At 41.4% G+C, this 22,434-nt stretch overlaps 1 protein-coding gene across 5 annotated transcripts in view; it reads right to left on the bottom strand.

Moving 5' to 3' along the window:
• The window catches only part of ARHGAP29 (Rho GTPase activating protein 29), a 50,663-nt gene extending 28,613 nt beyond the window's left edge, over window positions 1–22,050 (bottom strand). For 2 of the 5 annotated variants that reach the window (XM_015290632.4, XM_015290633.4), the window contains exons 1-2: window positions 21,937–22,038; window positions 19,782–20,126 (exon numbers count right to left, since the gene is read on the bottom strand). In XM_015290632.4, the coding sequence (XP_015146118.2) occupies window positions 19,782–20,043 (262 nt within the window). In that variant the 5' untranslated portion in view covers window positions 20,044–20,126; window positions 21,937–22,038. Of the gene's footprint in view, window positions 1–4,818; window positions 4,926–19,781; window positions 20,127–21,936 lie in introns of those variants that run through there. The other 3 variants (XM_025152833.3, XM_046944435.1, NM_001396195.1) reach the window with 2 other exon arrangements.
• Between the last annotated feature and the right edge of the window lie 384 nt (window positions 22,051–22,434).

The following is a 22,434-nucleotide window of genomic DNA, read 5'->3' as shown; positions in this document are numbered from 1 at the left end:
AAATAAACACTTCAGTTAATTAAATGGAGTAAAAGCTAGATTCAGAACAACAAGAACAACAACAAAAAATGGTGATTCTTCACGTAAGAGACCTGTGCAAGCTCTAATCAAAACGCAACATTGATAGAAGGTTACATGGAAACAAGGACAGACTAGACAAGCTCTTCTGAGTGCCCCCTTGGGTTACAAGTGAGATATGCTTTACTGGATCATGCCAGGGTCGTTAGCCTGTGCCCAATGAAGTAGCGAGTGATGCTGCTCAGGAGACTATCCAAGACCGGCTGGCTGCTTTCTGCAGTACAGCTGCCTCAGATCCCCCTGTACCCACAGCTATTGCACCATACTTCCTGGGCACTTCAGTAATTACTTACAGACCTACTGTCTTCACATTTGTCAGGTTCCTTCTGAGCCTACTTCTGCGATCTTATTTTACTCTACTTCTCTTTGCTGAGCTACTAAGCAATGTACAGAAACAACGTAACCTGCACCAGCTTCAGAACTTGCCTATGGAGAAAGCATTCAGAAGATGACAGAAGTATTACATATGTCCAATTGAGGTTTTATTTATTTATTTACTTTTGTCTATCTATTCACTTTTGGCAATGCTTGGAGCTCAGACATTGAGTTAGACCCAGCTTTAGTCTGAACCAGCATTGCCACTGTCACCTTCAAATACTTGGAGAAGTTTCATGGCCATTACAGATAATTATAATGGTCCCTTTGGTCTTTAATCCATCAAAGGCTCATTTGTAGTCCAATCAAAGCAACAATAAATGCTGTCTGGAGTATTGAGTAGCTCCAGCCAAAGGTAATGGAAAAAGAAAAAGACAGCAGAGCTATACTGGTGCCCAGAAACCACATCAGGATCCTACAACACAAAAAACATACCTGAAAATTCTAGTAATGTCCTATTTTTAGGTAAGTGGATATAGGATAAAGAAAGGCAATTCCACTTAGTTTATTAAGAAACAAGTACAGTGACTTAAGTTACAAAACATGTTGTCTGTGTAGGTAGCATCTCATCTCTTCCTTCAAATCTTTGGATACAGACAAACCTTCCAGAATCCTTCCTTGGTGATTAATCAATTTAGATTGGCAGGACTGTGAACAAAAGGCTTATGTGGAAACATTTGAAGTTATATACCACAATCCTCCCCCATTACCTGTCTCTATGTAGCTAGAAGGCACACAGTCCTCACCTGAGAGGCATAAGGGTCAGCTGCAGAGACCGTCTGTACAAGCACACTGCCTGACCAGAACTGAATGTCTTTTGCAGACAAGATGGAGGCACCCTCGCCTTTCTGATGGGCACGTGCCCACTTGTGGATGGAGAGAAAACAGTTCCTGATGATGGGATCTGGAATACCCACACATGTATCCCATAACCAGATCCTCTTGGTGACATGGTGGGCAGACTTCTCATTCCCTAACAAGTACGGGACAAGGGGAAACAAGGTTAGGATGCAGCCAAGCCAGCCTACAGCTTGCTTTCAGTCCACCCTCAGAAAGGGAGCATCATGGGCATATGAGAAACTAAACAAGCTGTTCTGCAGAATTCAGTACAACGCACAAATACAGGCTTGTCATTACAGGATAAGAACAGACTCTCAAGGTTCCTCACATAAAAAACCAAGTCATACAGTGGAGCTAATTAAAATATATCTGATATCAAGATGCAGCTTCTTGGTGTTAACATTTGATATCATCTTCTCAAACAAGTAGAGCTGGGGAAAAAACAAAAGCCAAAAGGGGAGAGAGAGATGGCAGGGAAAAAAAAATATCATTAAGGACACACTCTGAAATAGAAGCACTCAGTCTCAAAGGAAAATGCATGTTGAAAAACAGCTGCTGAGCTGAATTAGATGTTTATCATACTGTCCCGGAGAACACTATCACTAAAATAATGCATTCAAGTATGAGGTTAGTTATTTACTCTCAAAAGCAGAACTCTGGCTACACCCAGCTGAGGTTGCTTTGTATTCCATCACTATTTGTTTACAAAGTATCTCAAACACTGTTTCTCTACCTCAAAGAGGAAAGGACTGCACGTAAGTAGGGAGGGCAGAAGGCATCAGGAACTGCAGTGACCCCACATTCAGGAGCCGATACTGACCAAACAGAAACAAACAGAGGGATTTTCTGTTTGTGGCAGATTTATAAGCCTCAGGTACTAACAGAATCTAAGTATACCAGATTAATAGAAACAGTTTCAATACAAATAAAAGACCAAGCCAACCCTAGAGCAAAACAGTTCAGTGGGAAGAATGCATGAGGAAAGGAGTCTCCAAGGAAAGGAGGCTCCTGCAGCAGTGCACTGACTTAAGTAGTCACTGTAAATAAATAAATCAGTATTTACTTTCAGTTTTTCTTTTGTTCCCTCCTGTCACACCGTATGAGTTCATTTATCTACATGCAGTCAAGCAGGAAATTCCTCCACCAACAGATGCTATATCAAGTTTGAAATATTTATCTGTGGTTCTCAAGCTTAGTAATACAGATTGCAGTACTGTGGAAGGCTAATCATGCTCTGGACCACAGGAATGCGACTTCCCCAGTGGTTTCTCAGCACAGACGACACACAGGTCCAGACGCTTGCTTCATCTATGAGCCCCTTGGAACCTCCAGAAAGAATCAGCCAGCCCTCTCTCCCTCAGAAGAAAAGAGCTCCTGAAAGCAGGGAGGTGGAAAAAAAAAAAAAAAGAAAGAAAAAAGGGCTTGAAAAAGCTTAATAGTTTGTCTGCAAACCTTCTTTCATCAGGGTTTAAGCCAACATTTACTTCAGCAGAAAACAAGCTTACTCAAATGTAAAGACAACCACAAGGAAAGCACGCTATGTAAGAGAAGTAAATAAAGAAGGAGAAGACAAAAAAGAATATTTAAAATTTACATCAAGATCTTCATTTGCAGCCTCAACTCTTCATCTGCAGGAAAAAAAGGTGCACAAGAACAATACAGCAAAGCAGCTGGCTCACTAAAGCTGGAAGGCTTCCATCTCAGTGGCACACTGGCCTATCATCAGCATCTCACTGATCAATGGAGCGGTCATAAGACGTGGTGACCAAAACATCTACTTTTAGTGTAAAAAAAAAAAACAATCTACCTTTCTTTCATTTCATTTTCTTTCATTTCAGGTATTTCTCAAAGGGAAGTCCTTTAAAAATAGAAAACAAAACACACAAAACCAAACAAACACACTAGCAAGCAATAATGGCCTTACAGCTAAGGATTCTGTTCATCCACAGCAAAATAAAAGTTTGCTCATCAAGCTTGTCAGTGCCAGCCACCCTCTCTGCCAAGCCAGGGCTGATTACAACACATACAGTCAGGAAAAGCACTGTTGTGTCAGTTGGCTGGTATTTCTTTGTCTGTCCTGACTCATTGTTAGCCCAAATATTTCTGAAGCTGTTTATTTCAACGCATTTTTGACAGTAAAAGTTGAAATATGGACTAACAATGTTTTTTCCCCTGCACATTCATCATGCACCCTACATAGCTAGACCCACATTGAAGATGCAGGCACCATTCTGCTTGTATCTTCTTCCCTTAGAACATTACCACTTCATAATGCCAGCAAACATATCCCCCACCATCCAATTTCTACAATCCATGCTCTATAGGAAGCCAGTTACACTCTGCATCTTCTCTCCTTCAAGAGAAGGTGAAAAAGCCAGACAGAATAGCATTCCAGGGTGGTGAGGATAGTTATGCAAAGTAGAAAGCAGTTTTTCCAATATCCAAATACCTGAATCTAGAACTTATTAGTTTCATCTTACAGGATGTGAGCAGTCAGCTCCTCATCTCTTTTGATCTTAGAAGAATTCAGATGGAATCAGCTTGAGTAATCAGCATTTCAGTCTGCAAGCCCAGAACCTTGGCTAAAAACTGCCAAGTCTTATTTACCAATCTCATTTTTGTTATCAATGACCAAGGTATATAACATTGTTTCCATTATGTTTCTGAGGAAGACTAAACTGCACCAGTAGTTATGTCATTGAGGTTGGAAAAAAAAAAAAAAAAATCAGCATTGAAATGAAGCTAACCCAAAGACAACAACTTTAAATTAGAGCTTCATCGATACCCATACTGCGGGCTAGGAAACTGGCAGCACTCAGTTCTGAACCGGATCCAAATAATGATGCGACTTTCCAGTGAGCATCACAGAGTAAGCAAAACAATCACACCGCAGTTAACTCTGTGGAAGCCACCAAATCCATTCACTTGGAGAGACAGTCTCATATTTACCTGTTATTTTATTCTTGCCCTTAATCCATCCCCTACTTGAGCCCCATTAACATAATTGACAGTCTGCCCTATTTGTCTGATATGACAGAGGTCGCTATCAGAGACAAAACACCACAAGAACAAAATTAAAACACATAGTTAAAGAGTGTTTCATACCATGGTTTGATCATACACATGGCTAACCTTTGTCAGTGGTTTTTGGTCCAGTCTCGGGAAAGCTTTTATAAAGCAATATATGTATGGGCTAAATATGACTTCCATTAACTGTATAAAGCAAACAAATCTTATTTTTTCTGTAGATATCTTAGCATTGGAAGTCACAGTTTGGAAGTGAAAGATTAACAGTAGCCTTAGTTATCATTTACTCCTTCACGTGGTTGTACAAACGCTGCAGATATGAAAGAATGAAATATTTCAAATAAATGAAAAGCAAACTCAAAGAAGTTGCAGAATAATTTATCCTAGACCCTTTTTTTGTATTATTAAAATCTCTAACAAGGCTGGAAGCTGCCAATGGCGCTACTAAAGTCATTACACTTCAGTCTCATTTATGATGCTGAATTAGAAGCTACCTACCTAACATTTCAACACCAAGAAACAGGCCAGGAATTGAGAACGGACAACCCATCTTTGGGTTTCCCAGTAGCAGGAATAGTATTGCCACATGGTACAGAGTGCTGGTCAGTTATCAACTGGACTGAGGTTGTTCAAAATGGCAATGGGTTAATCATTAGACACCACATGAAGGTACCTCCTGCTTCATGCCAAATCATCTGCCTGTCTTCTCACAACTGACACAGGCGACTATTGGTGCAGCTGGCACAAAACCATGAAAGGAGCACAAACTTTGTACTCTGTACTCTAGCAAGCACAATAAATACAGTCATGCATCCAGACCCACTTGGGCATTACTCAACTGCCTCACTATTTTAGCCAGATTAGGTATTACTTATTCTTCCTTCTTATTATTTAAGAAGCCACATCTTCTGCAGTAGCAATGCCTCCTTTGAGTTATGCAAACCAACATCAGAACTGATAAGACGGACAGAAACAGTCATTTTACACAGAGTGAAACACATGACTTGTAGTGTACAGCTTCTAATCCTTCAAGAGTTAACAAAAGCTACAAGAATAAGTTGTAGTGTTAAAGAAAATTAAGCCTTCCATACTGTATTTTTTTTTTCTTTTGTCAGGGCATAAAGGGGATATTTATTCTTCCTTGCTTTTGAGCCTGCTATATTTCTGCTTTCAAAAAGGATCTTTGACTACAACCAGTTTATTAAGTTTTAATTGTAAAATGAAACCATTATTACTGCATTGGATAAAGATTGGGGGAAAAAATTGGATAAGATTAGAGACTGGGTGCATTTGAAATCTGTAATTTGTAGTTTCACAAATGTAATGCAAAATGAAAGTTCTAATTTTCATAGTGCTGAGTCTCATATCCAAGTCACGGTCACAGTGTATGAAATGTTTTAGCCAAATCCTATACTACAAAGTTTTCGGCTTTCATAGAAACCTGTAGGCCTGAAGCCAGGAACCACACACTGCTCATTATCTGCGTAAAACAGTTGGTAGCGTTCTTGATAGGAAGTCACATTAAAACAGCATTAGTGCCTATTACATCCTTGGCATTGCTCAGCCATTTTCTTTTGCTCTCCACACCTAAGCATTAAAAAAAACCAAAACATACCAAAACCCTGCCCTTATGAACATTTCATCATTCACCTGGTTTGCAAGAGTCAGAGATAAAAGCCCACTTCTCCTCATAAAATAACTACTAACAGATTTTTTTAAAACATTGTCATTATTACAGGCCAATTTCAAAACAAACACACACGAACTACTAGAAACCCAACACAGAAGAGAACTTGCTCTGGAATTTCAGGTGAAAAAGAAGCCTCCCTTTAGTATTTTCCCAAGAAGAGTGAATGTTAATTACATCAGCAGAAACTAGCTACAGCTAATAAGATACCCCCAAATGAGATGTTTTTAAGAAACCACTGTAAAAACCTTGAAAGGACATCTCTGCCAACTGAAACTTGGTAAGCACCTTTCCAACCGCTCCTAGTGAGCTCTAACTCCGCAGCTTGATCAGCAAGTTTTGATGCTCTGCATGTGTTCATTTCTTCACAGATTTCTCCATATAGTGAGAAGCTGTCTACATTTGAAGATTTGGAAGAACAAATCGAAACGGCTTTGAAACTGTAATTGGGTTTATATTCTTTTTTCCCCTTCTATTCAAACTTCTCAAAATATCAAACTGACCAGTACTACTATTTCTGTTGATCAGAATCACAGAAACTCTTGCTGTCGTGGCATTATTAAGAGACACTACACCAATTTAAAAGTCTTTGGCAACACGTGCTCCAGAATCCACTACAAAAAGTATTTTAAATCACATTATGTGGCAAATACAATAATTTATGGAAAATGAACATGTAATCAATTAGTTCAGTGAAGAAAATCTAAGGATATTTGATTAGGAATGAAGAAGAGAAAGGCATGAAAAATAGCCAAAACTATGTTTTACATATAAGCAGAGTTTACGAGTGGTTTTTTTTTTTTTTTTTGAAGACTACACAGATTCAATTCATTGAGAATCCATGGATATTTTATGCAAATAGCTTACTGATTACACTATTTAAATAAAACAATTACTTTATTATACTATAAAGACATTATTAGCACAGAAGCAATTATTTCATATTTTACAAATCAGTTCCCTATAAATTACTGAACCACTACATTTGATCAGGGTACAAATTTAGGTTACAGTGAAAAAGCATTTAGTATTTGAAGTTATTTTAAGAGCAGAAGTTTTCTTTAGGTTGGGATGAGGGGGAGAGAAGCAGTGCAGGCTTAGAATTTTTGCAGGAAATCTGCTCTTGGATAAGAACACAGAACTATGTTCTGTTAGCCCAGAGTTTCAAGCAAGAGTTCTAGCGCAACAAGCTGTTGAGTGCCATGTTAATATTGGTCCAGCTCTTGAAATCTGACGTTCGCTAATTAGGACTCTGAGTGAAACACACTTTCCAGAGTGTTAAATAATTTGCTAAAAGAAGGTGGCAACTTTTTTTTTTTTTTAAACTCTTTTCCACAGCTTCTCGGGAAAGGTGATACTCGTACTGTATTCCAGGCTTCTCAATATCCTCCACTGATCTCCGCTTTCTTTTTCTTAATAAATTGTCCCATTTTAATTATGTCCCAATCCCGTACCTCTGAGAAATCAAAGCTTTTTCATAGTAACATAATAAGTCCTCACCTATACAAATTGGTCAAATTAAGTCTAACTTTCAGAAATTAAAGTTGTAAAATCTAAGACGACTTAAAATAAATATTTTAAAGTCAGAATAAACAGCATACACATGCAAAACACATAATCATCAAAATCTTTTAATTCTGCCTACATTGAAAACAGTCTTTCTATTTTGTTGATGTGCCAACTGATATCAACAGCATAGCTCTTACTCCACATTCATTTCACATTTAAACTCACGGATAAACTTCCCATCTGTGTGTGGGGGAAGTCCTCCAAGAAACCTACCACAACGCATCTTTTCATTAATCCATTTCAATATGCTGTATGCCACATTCCTTCAACTTTTGTATCCTACCAGTCTTCAGATTCCAATCAACTAACCTAGACGTGTTCACCCATGCAGCTTAATCCTTAGAATACGCTAATGTTTTATTAACACAATTTAAAGACTAAACAAACTGGAATGAAAATTGCTGGACTTTCCTTATTTACCCATTTCTGACAAATGAGAGTGAACCCATTACAGGACCATTCTAGCAACACTTTCTATCATTTCCCCAAATCTGAGAAGTAGCTAAAGAATAAAACCAGGTGAGGATAATGTTTTAACACTTCCAGAACTAATTTAAGTCAGAACTGTAAGTGGTTACAGATGTAAGACTACACTCTTTATAATGAACACACTTGCCCTAAGCCTGATCAGCCACATTTCAAAGTTATATCCATCACAGTTACTGTCTTCTACAGTTTAGTAGAATAGTTTCTGAGCTTAGCAGTTTACAGTCAAAGATGCTCATAAAATGAGGGAAAAAAAGGTGCCTTAAGAAATTACATTCCTTGTACACTGCCTCAAGTTCTGAAAAAAAAAAAATACAACGAAACAATACCTAATTTCCTCAACACACATTTCTGGAGAGAAAACAAACAAGAAAAGGAATAACTATCCCCAGAAGTTTGATCTCACCATATCAACCTGGTACAGAAGGCATACTATGAAGGTCTTTAAGACAAATTCAAAAGAAAATAAATCTAGCCTTTGGTAAGCCATATCAAGAGATTATCAAAAAACCCTTAACCTCTAACTCATTGTACTTTCAGTCTAAAATACTACCTGTTCTACTTGGCGTCTCCTTTTAGCTTCAGTCACTGACTGAAGAAGACATTTTATTGCTGTTCACCCACTTAGTTTTCAGAAGACCACACAAAGCCAGGATTATGAGATTATACGGTGTTAAACAAGAGGCGAATTTACTGTGTGCATTTTTTTAAAGTATCTTTTAAACACAATTATGGACTGATATAGAAGAGGAATACTAATACAGCCTATTTTGTTGATTAAAAGAAAACATCACAGAAGTCAAATCACTGCAGCCATCACCAGTTGTCTAGAAAACTGGTGAACATAAAGAATTAACTATTCGACCTCCCAGCACTGAAGTGCTGCTCAAAGAACCAGCCAGCAATAGAGTACAGTCTGGCTTTATGACTTGCACAGGTGAAGGCAAAATGATGAGCTACGTGAATGCTGAAAAAAATACTTTCAAAATCTTCCTGTTTCCTAGAATTAGGAACAGCCAGTCTCTACTGCAGTACAGTGTTTTGATATCAAGTATTTCACACTTACATTGTCACTGTAGTTATAACTGATGTCATAGTAGCAGTGGTATGACTCAAAAGACAACAGTGACCCACTGCACAACTTGTTAGGCATATTTAATTGAGCAGTATTTCTTCTCAGTTGGCTTAAAATAGAAAGGTGAAAGATAAACAAGCAATAGAACATTTGCTCTTATGGTTCTGGATTTACAGAGCTGTTTGCCCCCAGCACCCCTGAAGCTGTCATTACAGCTAGCCAGTGCTAGCTGAAAAACAAGCAAACCAAAGGATGCACAAGCCAGTAGAAGGTACAGAAGTGGAAAATTATAATAAAAGCAGGTAGAACTTGGTCAACTACATACAAAGTAGTCCCATGCATTTCACTTTTCATCCAGGGGCACACAGCATTTGATGTTGCATAGCAAGCTTCTCACATTATTAAGAAACTGACTTATTTACATATCCCAGCCCTAGTACTAACTTCCCAATTAAGATCTCAGCTCATTTCTCATATCTAGTTATCAGCTGAAACCAGCTACTAATGAAAGAAGTTTGCCATTCCTTGCTGAATTTATTAACTTGCCCTTGTGCATGGGTTTAAAGATGAGTATCTCAGAGCCTTTATTGCGACCACTCTGCAATCTCAACCCTAGCATTACTTTCTCCTTCATATCCACTGTCGTATTTATCATGGTCACCTTCTGTCTTTTACACTTCCACAAACCATCTTTGCTCAACTTCAATCATTTACACTACTAAACTTCCAAGTAAGCAACTTGCATCTTATCTGATGAAGTACAACACATCTGGAACCATCCATTAAGCACTGCCTCCTTCCCATGCTTATTTGCTGGTAGTGTTTCCTGTATTACAACACTCAGATACAGCCCCAAATGCTAAAGATGTCAAAGACCTTGCATAGAGTGAGAGAGAACACACTCATGCTTAAACTCATTCCTACAATTACACTTCTTACAAATTATTGATCTACAATCCTGCAATTCATTCAACCAAAGCCAACAGGATTTTCAATACATCTTAACTGAAACTTCCTCACTAGGTCTTCCACATATTTCAGATTCCTAAAACTAGAAGAGAATTAAGACTTCATTACTGAAGTTATTCTTCCCTTTAAACTTACCAAAATACACACTATTCTTTCTGAAGTAAGAACCTTCCTTTCCCTGTAAAGCTCACAGTATATACACGGCCATGCACATGGCATCACAGCCACTCTACATCTAACAGATAAGTAGTGCTAACAACTTTTACAGGTGCAGTATAAATATCACTGTTATATGGTGTAATATGTTAAAATAATGTATGGCACAAAGAATAGCACAAGGTCACATGTTGTTTCAGATGCTACAAGAACCTAAACCCGGTTATTTGCTATAGCCTCACCTAAGTTATTAGGTGATATAGCCTCACCTATTAAAAAGAAACATTTGGGGGAGAAGGATTGAGTCCCCACAAAACCTCCATTTTACTGAAAAAGGAGAATCAGCTACCTATGAAGATGGAGGTCCCAGCTCTGCACCAGGTCTGTAACCCCACCATGCAGTTCTAATGCCAGTTCATTAATAAGACATTGAAGTCTAACATAATCAAATCACCGCAACCAGCAGAGTACACGAACATTTACTTGAAGAAACAAGTTACTTCAGTTCTGTGACGTAACTACATAAATAGCAAACAGTCCGAGAGAAACAGAGATGGGATGGTTTGGTCCATAAAACCTTCTTAGAGTTCCGGTCACTGGAGCAGAAGTTGCAGCCTGCAACTGCATGCTGTCAGGTATGCAGAAATTGCCGGTACTGATATTCTTGTTTCACATCACAACTTGAATAAATTCATACAAAGAAATTATAGAAATGGAACACATTTGTGGATACACAATAACACTTCAAAAACCTACAGCTGCTCCTACAGGTACACACAAATCGCTGTTAAGAGGAGAAGACTTCAGTGCAATGGATCACATCTCAGCCTTCAGGTGCAGATGTGGAGTTGTAGGAGAGATGCAGGTTTGTGTCCAAGCATTCCCGCTCCTCCAGCAAGCTGCTAACTGTATTAGAAGACATTTAGTTGCTAGAAGGCCCAACTTCACATTTATGCTCAAAAAGGAAAACCTGTCTTGATTGTCTCCCTCACTGCTAACCTCTCATTGCACTAATCGCGTCATGTCAGCTTCCTTAGTTTAACCATCGCTGTGGAAAGGAGAGGTAACGTGAACCAGTAGAAAAGTTAAGGTTCTTTAGATAAAGCATTTTGAAGTTCTTTGTTCGTCAAGATGCAAAAAGGAGAAAGAATGGGACTTTTATTTTGATTACATTTGCACTTCCGAAGCAACACAAGAAAGGAAAATGCCGGCGTTCTACAAAGATGCGGCGTTTCCCTCCGCTAAGCAGCGAGGCCTGACAGCACCCCGCCCGCCCGCGGCCCGCCGGCAACAAGCGCGCGTTGTTCCGAGGAATGCAGGGTATGCGGCGGGGGCAGGGCGCGCTGCGGCGGAACCGCCCGCCGCCAAGTCAAACAGTAACTGCGGGCTGCAGGGCCTGGGACGGGGGAAACTGCCCTTAGTATCCGCCGTCAGCAACCTGCATTTAGCACGTAGCTTACGCTCGGACTCTGCGGGGCACGGCTTCGCTTGAAGCGAACTTCGAGGTTTTTCTCCTTCCCTCGTTCTGAGCATGGGAAAAAGCAGACTTGGGCTACGCAGATTAATTAAGCAATGTTCTAGCGGCACAAGCCTGCAAAACAGAAGACAGTGCCCAGCTGCCCCGGCTCTCCTCGGGTCGCAGCCACCAAAGCCTCGCGGGGCAGGCTCCCGAGAGCAGCGCCCAGAGCACAGCAGCTGCCGGAACGGAGCGGAGGGAAAAGCCGGGGCAGGGGAAGCATCGCTCCTCGGGAGCAGCACGGTCTGTAGCTGTTGCTGTCCCCCCTACGTTTTGCCAAGCAGCGCGGGCTCGCCGTGAGCCTGCCTCCGCACCGGTGTCACTAACTGCTTATGAACTGAGCTCTCTAGTGTACAAATATCCTCTTCACAGAAACGGATGGAGTCGAGGAAACCGGCGCTGTTCGGGGCAGAACTCCAGCCAGGGTACCAGGCTCTGCTCCCCAGGGACCAGAGGAAAAGAGCAGCGGAAGAGAAGGGAAACCTGGGAGAGCAACTGGTCTCTGATGTGTTGTGGTTCTCCAAGCTATGGTCAGGAAGGACATTGGTGGGCAAAAAGCATCAGAAGCTGTGAAAATAGGTCACTACTAATGGCATTAAGTTCTTAGAATAATTCCTAACTTGTTAAACAAAAAGTTTAGCAAAGTATTTACTTTGCTCTTACCTCTATTTACATTCTTTACATCTCTTACCTTGAAAGTCATTCGCATTTGTCAAAGAACAGTTTCAATTTCAGACTGGCAGAACTAATATCGAGGAGTGATTACTAGGAAACATATACGAGGGTGTAATAAGAAATCTCCAAGTCAGAAAGACTGGAACTATTTATGCCTTCACATACAGAAAGCAAGTTTTAGAAGGCAAGTCTGAATGATGACAACACAATTCAAATATGCCTGAAGCTCAGAGCGAAAACCAACTGGCGGATTTGCCACCTACACAGGGCATTTTCTGCTTCCTGTTCTTTCCTCACCACCTTTTTGTGCATCTCTGTCAAATGTAACATTCAACAGAGGAGACAAAAAAAAAAAAAACATTGGTAGAGGGCTTAGCAGTGCACACTGCGAAGCCAGGGTGGAGTGCTGACTGTCACAGTCTTTTTTTTTTTATTGAAACCTCAGGCCACTTACTCCTTTGCCAGCTGCCTTCTCCCTCTTTTCTGAGCTCCCCTCACTGTACAGCCTCACAGAGGTTCTAGTTGAAAATGATTCTGTTCCTCCCTAAAACTAGCATTCAGTCAGATCTGCTCTTTGGAATGCGACACAGGCACCAGAGGATGACTGCCATGGCCAGGAAGCAGTGGTGAGACCACAGGAGCTGACACTTTCAAATTTAAGAAGAAATACATTACTTGCTTGGTTTAAAAGCAAAGCCCTACACATTGCAAGCTTGATAACGAGACATGAGAACAACAATTTAAAACATCTTGTACATATTCAGCACAAAGAATAGTACCATCATTTCAGCTACTGGCGATTAAGAAAAATCTGATCTCTGTAGGATCACTTTCAGAAGTGAAGTCAGCTTTGCCCAGCTGCCCCACACCTGCCCCAGTCTGTCTGGATCCCAGCTTCCCTGCTGCTGTGCTTCACAGGATCACTTCCACCAACTGCTGTGGGAACAATACCACCCAAAACAGCAAAAACAAGTTGTCAGAATTCAGCTCTTCACATCTTATTTGTTTCAGGAGCAATCTGAACCCAGTTATTGTAAGCTGGTATATTTAAAACAGGCAGTTAGTCCTGGTGAACCATGTGTGAGCAGAGCTATGACGCTGAAAACAATTGCATATTTTAGAAGAAAGTTACAGAATTTAAAGGACTATTGCACAGGTATTATAGGTATATAACACTTGAGTAGATCCTGGAGGTGATCTGCATAAAAATTCCATTTTGAACTCCGTCTGAAAAGCTGTGTTTTCCGTAATAGCATTAAGTATTTTCCAGACAGTTTGTCTTCACTTTTTTTTATGCTATACCACACTTCACATGAATTCTTCTGCCTTTCCAGAGGATTCTTGAAGGTCACTTAATTCACTAACAGACTGTTTACATATTTGATAATCACTTTGTTCTCACGATCCCTGGAAGTCAGCTGCTCTGTCAGCACACGACTTTCCCCCGTCCATAAAGCTTTTTCATGAAGGACACAATATTATCAAGGAGAAAAACAGCCCTTTTCCTCCTCAAAACAGAAAATATCAGTACAATCTCACTCAAAATAAAAGTATACAAACATCCCTTCCAGAGTGCTGCAAAGAAAGGTAAACACTATTAACCTTGCTCAGAGCACTTTGCCCACCTACCATGCATTTGTACCACAAGTTACATATTCAGAATCTGAAGCGTCATTAGGCACTTGAACATCCAGTTTAAGGTGTATCAAAGACAGCAGCTTTCACTGAGAAATAATAAAATTGGAACACAGAACAAACAAAATTACACCTAGTATTGTAAATTATCATAATTTCAATCTGTTATCTTCATTTTCAAATCTAACAAATTTCAGATTTCCCTAGCAAAACAGGACAAGTTGACTTTCCAAAAAACCACCTCAGAACTTTGCTGCAGAGAACTTCAATGTTCTATATTAGAAGATGATAAAGAAATAAAAATCAAGAACTAAACATGCGTTGGTGTCCGAGCCATGCTACAAATATGGACAATGTTAGAAAAAGCACACATTTTCATAAGCCTGGAAGGAGCAAAGAGAAATTGTTCATCTTTAACCCTCAGGCACTATCTTCAGCAGACAACTTCTGGTTTTGCTACCTTAAAAGCCAATCTCCACCGTGGCTTTGAAATTACTGGAGACTTGTTACAAGGAAGCTATTTAACCCAACACACCTTTACAGGTGTCCCATTGGGCTGAACATCTATCCTTCAAGAATAAGCATCTGATAGGTTTCAAGTTCGGCAGCATTCCTTATCCTTTTGAAAGCATCAGCACTACTATAAAGAAGATTCAAATGCTCCTGACCAGGCCATCGAGCTTCACCTGTATTTTCACGGCTGCTACAGTTTCAAAAATCCTCATTGAACTCTAAGAAACCAGACAGCAAAATCTGATCCTCAAAGACAGACTTGCATGAGCAAGAGCTTCGACTTGCTATTTTGTTTTCTGATGTATCTGGAAATAAGGGTGCATTACCATTTTATAATAAGCTCTGATTTACATTAGTTTAAGACAGGATGAACTTGAGGAACAAAGCTTTTGCTCATGAAAAGGATGCAGAATTACCCACATGAAGCACACAATATCACACTTTGAAGATTACTTCAAAGTTTGTGATAAAGAAAGCAGTAATACCTAAATATATTCTGTAGCATAGTCACAGATTATATATTAAAGTGTAATTATATGAGCGCTTTCAGACCACATGCAAATTTCACCCTGACAGCTATTCAAAACGCAACAGCATTTCCCACAGTCCCAAGGGCAGACCTTACAGCATACGCTGCATTCCTTAAAAAAATAAATAGCAGATGTCACAAAACCAGTAGTTAACTATCTTCAGAGGAGTGAAACAGGAATGTTTCCCCCATCTCTGACCTGATACAAATCAAAGCTACTATTTACTGTCCAAAAGTGAAAGAGTAAGTAAAATATTTTAATTAGGAACTCAGACTTTGCCCCAAACATTCTTTTATATGATCCTTTTAAACCCGAGTAAATGACTCATTTGAGCAAAGGCCACACAGTGACATCATTTGCTTAAGGCAGCAGTGGAATTTATTAAGGGCAGTAATGAACCAGACTGTAATGGCACCAATCATAGGCACAGATACTTACTCTTAAGTAGATTCCTAGCTTTGCATGTCTATGTAGTAAGCAACACTATATTTGAACAAACAAACAGAACTTCTAAAAGACATTTGTTAGAGGCAGGTCTTGCATCGTTTGAACCAAGATGTTGTATAGAAAGCATGTAAGCCACTTCTGTGAGGTATAGACATCTTTATACTTAGAGGAGATTGGACAGTATGGACTAATTACTCCATATCTCCTCCCTGCCAAAGGAACATACTCTGCATGCTGAAGTCACTCAACCTTATGAAATTCAACAGCATTTACTCGAGGCACAAACCCATGCTTTGGGACAAGAATTAACCTTCTCCATGTTACAGAGCTTGGTTGTGGCACTCCCACGCACATCACATTCTGAAGTATTTTCAGTGCTGTGGTCAGGTTGCCAGGCGCTCAGTAGGCCTGCAGGACACAAACAACCATTTGGTTCCTACAACTTTCTCTACCAAGTTACTTTTTCCCTTATGTGACATTATATCCTAAGATCAAAGATAGCTCCAGCCTTTAGACAGTACTTTATTGCACGTCCTACTGTTTGAAAGCAGGCTGCCAGATGAAGGCAGAAATCTTTTCCCCTCACTCTGTAGCTGAAAAGCACTATCTGAACCCAAAACACAAACAGAAACCCATCAGCTTTCAATCTATTACATTTTAACAGCTTCTACTTTGGATGTACACTGAAACAAGAACTAAACTTGAGGGACGGCAAGAATGCCATCAATAAAACTGAGAATTCAAATGAACTATCTGAAGAGTGGCACAGACTGTAGCTGACAAAAATAGATCGAGTCTTCCAGGTATTCATTCAGCATATACTCTCAAGTTTGGCCTGCCAGGTGGGATTCCTGAGCAACTGTTCTCCATTTCTTCTTACTAGAAAGGAAAGATGACTGATTTATTTTGAGTCTCCTCAGTACATTTCAATTATCTTTGACCTCAGAAAGTAATTCTGTAATACTACAGAAAGAGGAGGCCTTTCAGTACAAACACAAATACATGATGACAATATAAGTACCCTTTATAATATCAGCCATATGACACAACTTCATCTCAAAAATCATCTGCAACTCATCTGGAAATCTCACTTAAGACCAGACCAAAAGACTGACCCATTGACATTTTGTGAAATCCAGCCACTACAGGTTCAGACTGTCATCAGATAGAATTAAATTTTTCTGTTTGTTTTTGTGAAACAGCACTGAATTCATTAACCTAGGTACAAAAAACAGAGCTTTTCTTTAATGAAGATGTTGGTAAGTACCTTGGTCCCGTGCCTCAAGATGGATCGCTAATAATAGAGCATTACAACCAGCAGGTACAATGCCTAGATTCAGAAAGGAAATTGAACTCAAGTGCATGGAACACATGGTATTTCACTCAACACAAAAGGCAACTGCAGCTCTCCTGTGTCCAAAGGGCTGAAAAACATCAGTCTGGCAATTCTACCCACAGGGAGGGGTTTATTTTCTCCCCCCAGGAGTAGAGGGCTGTTGTTTTGCTTAGTTTTCATATGTCATTGAGAAGTAGTTTTTCATATCTCAATTTTTTTTCTTGCAATCATTACATTTCTATATTTCAAGGTAATAACCATATTTCATTCAGTATTACTAAAAAAAACTGCAGTAAGAAGTTAAATTACGTGATAACAGAAGTGATACACAGAAATGGCACTGAAACTTGCAAGAATGTGGGTGAGAAATTTCTGTTAACACTCTCCCCTTAAATAATATGAAGTTGCTGAGGTCTTTTATCAACTTGATTAGTACCATGCAAAACACAGTACAAGTCTATATCTAAATGCACTTGTGATCTAGTCAAGACATGAATACATATTACAGTCCAAAATAGCTTAAATTTTTCACCCCCGATAATATCACTACATCAGGAAAACGCTAAGTGAGCTGTTAGTGAATAACTGCCAGATGCTTCCAGTGCAGCTCAGTCACAGCAAGCAGGGACCACAGAGATCCAGCCACAGTGTGGAATTCAAGGCCTGCGCCCACGGGAGCCAGCCCAACTGCTGGTGCAGGCCCAAGCAGCCTGCAGCAAGCTGAGCCACGTGCTCCAGAGGGAGCTTACAGTGCACTACAAAGGAATTTTTAGACAAATCTGCCAAGCAGCAATACTATGACTAACAGTAGCTGTGAAAGTTAACTAGGGGAAACACTAGCTGAAAGCTGAAAAACTTACACCAGGTTCTAGGAATGCTAGCCAGACAAACACCAGGGCTTGTTAATGCTACCCTGCAGCATCACTTCATGTTTGCCACTTCTAAACCAATTGAAGATGCACACAGTAAACTCATGTCAAAGTAAGATGTCTGCTGTAGTTAGTAGCATTATTTACGTCTGATTCTTATTTCATAAGCTTCAGAGCAAAGCTCTACTGTTGAACAAAAGCTATATCAAGATATTACATTAACATTGTCCCAAAAGGAAGAAAATCTTCCATCTCTGTAATTGATTTCACCTTGAAATAAATCATAACTAATTCCAAAATGGCAGTAAGTCTTACAGCCATAATTTTGCATGTAAAATGTAAATGCCACCTCAGCATGCTTTTGTCAGGTTTTGTACAAACGATTACAAACATTTCTGAAGATAAGTATAAGACACCAATGAAATTCAAACTATTCAGCTGCAAAGAGGTCATCTCCAGCCAGCAGCAAGTCCAGCAGGGGAAAAGAAACATCTCTCCTTCATTAATTAACAGTCCTTTTAAAGGGCAACACTGTTTCACAATTCAGTTCTGCAATCTGACATAAAACAATACAATAACTCCTATCTTCCATGTTAGTTTCTTGGATCTTCTGAGCCCCAGATTTTATACTGACCATTGACTAGCAAACACTGCATAGCAGATGGAATACATTAACATTTTGATAGACCTTTCTTACTTCCTTACTGGATACCTATTTCAGTGTCAGCAGGCAGTAGACACCTGACCTCACAAATAACTCTGCTCATCCTGTGTGCTCAGCAAAAATACTGTTGACATGAGGCAATTGCTAGTATCAAGTTACCGTCCTGGTAAGATTTGTTCACACTTTTTGGCAACGCTGTTTCAGCTGCATACAGACTCAAGCCTTTAAAGCTTACAAAGCACTGGATCCAATCACTTCTAGCCCTCTTCTTCTCAAAGATCAATGCAAGATCTGAACTAAGTGTAATCATTCTTCTCATTCCTTTTCAGGAATGTTACATTATCTATAAATAAAAAGGTAATCCTGAACACAGTGTTAGAGGTAATGAGCATTGCACTAGCACAAGGGAGCACTAGCAAATTTACTGCCTTTGAACTGAATAAGGATCTTAAAATATCACCTTACTCTCCAGGATCTACATTAATTTGCTTATTAGCAAATTTGAATTCAATTTCAGAGAAAACAAACATGATAACATTAAGGCATGGGAAAGAGCAAAAAGAAGTATGCAACATGAAACACAGAAGTAACTACTGATGTCTTGTGTTCGTGACATTTATTAAGAGCTGCTTTGGATGTCAGTTTAACTATTAACATGGGAATATTTCTGTAAAAGCCAGAAAAAAGCTTTCCTGCTGATAATAAAAAATGGACTAATACCCCTGCAGAAATCTGAAGGTGCAATAAGAAACAGTCCTTGGAAGAAGGAAAAAAAAAAAAAAAAACCACAAGAAAAAACTTGCAGATTCCACCCTCTGGCAGAAGACAGTAACTACTTACTGTGTAGAGACAAATTGCAGAGAAAAGTTTTGCTCTATCCTAAAACTCTCATTCAAGCTACTAACATATGAGCCTCCCAAAAAAGCAACCACAGAAAAATCAGAATTGTACCAGTCTAGAAAACAAGAACTTTGCCAACAGAATTATTTGGAATTACAAGAACACTCAAGTGGTTAAAAACTCATCAGTTGATGGCCCTGTTAACTTTTAGTGGCAATCTTAACAGCCTGCTAATAGCCTCTTCTCCCTTGTCCTATTAAGTTCTACATGCTTCAGAGCACTACACAACTGATTATGGAAGATTGCAGTGTTCTGATGAAGAAACACGGATCCCAAAGTAACAGCTACCATTTCCCATAACCATCACGCAGGGGGTAGGATAAAAGGGAGAAGCAAAGGGGAGGGTAATAACTGCAGCAAAAACTAGATAAAATATGGGTAGAGGCATGGGAGTTTCAGGAAATCTAAGAATTTAGGATAAAAAACAGCCATACCTTCTGAACAAATGGCTTCCTTCAAGTAGAGTAGCACATCTGCAAATTTTCTGACATCATTCACCAGTTGCATGATGTATTCTGGGTCCACGACAGGATTATCGTAGCAGTCAGAGTTGGAGCTAATGCTGCTCAAAGAGCTGCTCTTGGTGCTGCGCCCCATTCCCCAATTTCCTGAATTAGAGATGGTGAAGAAGTTGGAGGTAGACAGCCGGGCCAATCCCAAACCACGTTTGTTACTTCCACCGTTCTGTCGCAACATCCCAGCAGCCGCTGTGCCTAGAGAGCTCCCACAGCCAACATTCAGGATTGCCTAACGTCCACTGACCAGCCAGAGATGAAGCCCTTTAAGACGGAGGAAGGAAAAAGGGGGTAGAGAAGGAAAAATGTTGGTTAGGGCAGAAATACACAGAAAGCAATATTTTTGTACTGAGAAGATCCAAAAATTGTTCTAATATGACACTGCTTTACATTCCATTGCTTAACTGAAGCATTATCAAGGTTCTTGACTGATGCTCTTATATATATATATTTAAAGATTTGGACAGCAAATAAGCATCATTGCATAAAAGCCAGTGGTAGGCAAAATTATTTCTAGAGCTCATTACGATGCACCCTTTTTTTCACAAGAGAAAGTTTGTTCCCTTACTACTTATTTTGGAAACCTTCAGAGTCACATTTGTTACCCTTACCCCCGGACCCATCCCCTACAGTGAAATGTTACTACAGCCGACAACAATTGCAAAAACACCCCATGTGATACAGACCACAAGCACCATCCCAGCTTGCATCAGCCACCCAGCTGCTCTCAGCATCCTGCCTCTTCAGATAACAGTCAACCTTGATCTGATAGGATGATTTTTTGTTACACAGACTGTGCTGAGCAAGAAACTTTGACCTACACAGCCTGAGAAGGGAAAACATCCTGAAAGTTGGTACGTGGGCTTCTAGGCCTGCAGTCTTGTAATAAAGCCAAAGAAAAGATATAGAAAAGTGGAGAGATTTAGAAAATCTTAGCACCAGAATTTATCCACGAGTCTCAGCACAATTAGCCTGAAGGCTGGTACTCTGCTTCAGCACACCTTAAAAGTTCCTCTACAGAGATATACCAACTTGGGGGCCATTAGATCAGTAAAAGTAAGCAGCTATCTGCAACTTTAGGAAAAACAGAACGCTCATTCCAAGCTCCCACATCAGGGCAGGCCATCTGTCTGAAGGCAGCCGGCCACAGGTGGCAGAGCCAGGGCTGGGTGCAGCAGTACCCACAGTCCTGCCATGACACTCAGCACCAGGCCAAGTGCTCAGTGCTCACCCTCTATGGGAAACACTGCAAGAGGAAAAAATTAGAACGTGCCAACTAAACGAGTTAGTTGTGGCTGCAGGTACGTCCACAGCAATCTCAGATTCAACCGCTGTTAATAAAGAAACAGCACTAGGACCCAAGTAATGAATGCAGCTTGACGTGGAGATTGGACACATTTCTGTAGTTGGCCAGAGCAAACACAGAACCACCACCACACTTCAACACTCCCTCTCTGTAGTTCATCGGGAGTTACTCTCATGCAGTTCCGTTGCTTTTACGTTATTTCTGCTTTATTTCTCTTCGCTACGTGGAGCTGCTCAGTGCTGCTGTTGCAATGAACCCTACAGGGGCTGCGCTGGGAGCCGAGGAGGGGGTGGAGGGGACGACGACGCTGACGCAGCGTGCACAGGGCTGCACAAGCAACACAGGTAATTAAGTGACTCCAAACACCTCACTTGCCTTTGGAACAGAAAAGCGCCCACCGACCTCGCTATAAGAGACTCTCCGACTAGAGCGAGCCGGCCCCAGCGGAAAGAAAAAAGCCCAAACGGCAACAGACATGCCAGCAGTCCGCTGCGCGTTATAGCCCCGGCCGGGAGGAGAGAGGGCAGCGCAGGGAAGCCGCCCTCGAGGGGCCGCGCCGGAGCCCGGCCAGACCCATAGTGCCGCGGCAGCCCCTCCCTGCCTCCACGCCGCGGGCAGCGCGGCCTCAGAGGACCGATCCCAGCGCTGAGGAGGGGCGCGGAGCACCGCACGCCCATCGTCACTCTTCTCGGCCCCGCCGCCCGCTCTCCGTTCCAACCCCACCCCACCCCCCCGCCGAAAGCCCTTTCCGGAACCCCCGGACCTTACCGGAGTCGCTACCGGCGAGCAGTGGAGCGGAGCGGAGCGCAGGCAGCAGCCGGACGGCCGCAGGCCCTGCACACCGTCTCGCGCCCATGCAACGCTCTCCCCACAGCGCGGCCGCGCGACCGCGCCGCCACCGCCCCCTCACGCCCGCGAGACGCCGTTGGCCGCCCGCGCGCGGCGGGGCGGGGACCGAGCATGTCCCGCCCGGGGGCGTGGCCCGGGGCCCTTCGGTGCGAGCGCGCGGTCCCCAGCGGAGGTTACGGCGCAGCCCCCGGCCTGGGCTGCGTGTGACAGCGCACGGGGGTGCTGGCGGCGACCCAGCGAGAAACAGAACCGACCGCGGCCGAGGGAAGGAGCGATTCGAGTGCTTCCCCCGCCCTGCGCTCCCGGCCCCGCTGTGGCTCTCGCCGTGCTGCACCACGCGCGCAGTCGCCGCTTTCTGCTGCGTTCCGCCGCTTCTGCTCCGGGCAGAGCTGCACCAAAGTCGGGGTGTAGCGGTGC

The sequence above is a fragment of the Gallus gallus genome, chromosome 8 (assembly GCF_016699485.2).
Source record: "Gallus gallus isolate bGalGal1 chromosome 8, bGalGal1.mat.broiler.GRCg7b, whole genome shotgun sequence".
Classification (NCBI taxonomy): domain Eukaryota; kingdom Metazoa; phylum Chordata; class Aves; order Galliformes; family Phasianidae; genus Gallus; species Gallus gallus.
This window is presented reverse-complemented; position numbering and strand designations above follow the sequence as displayed.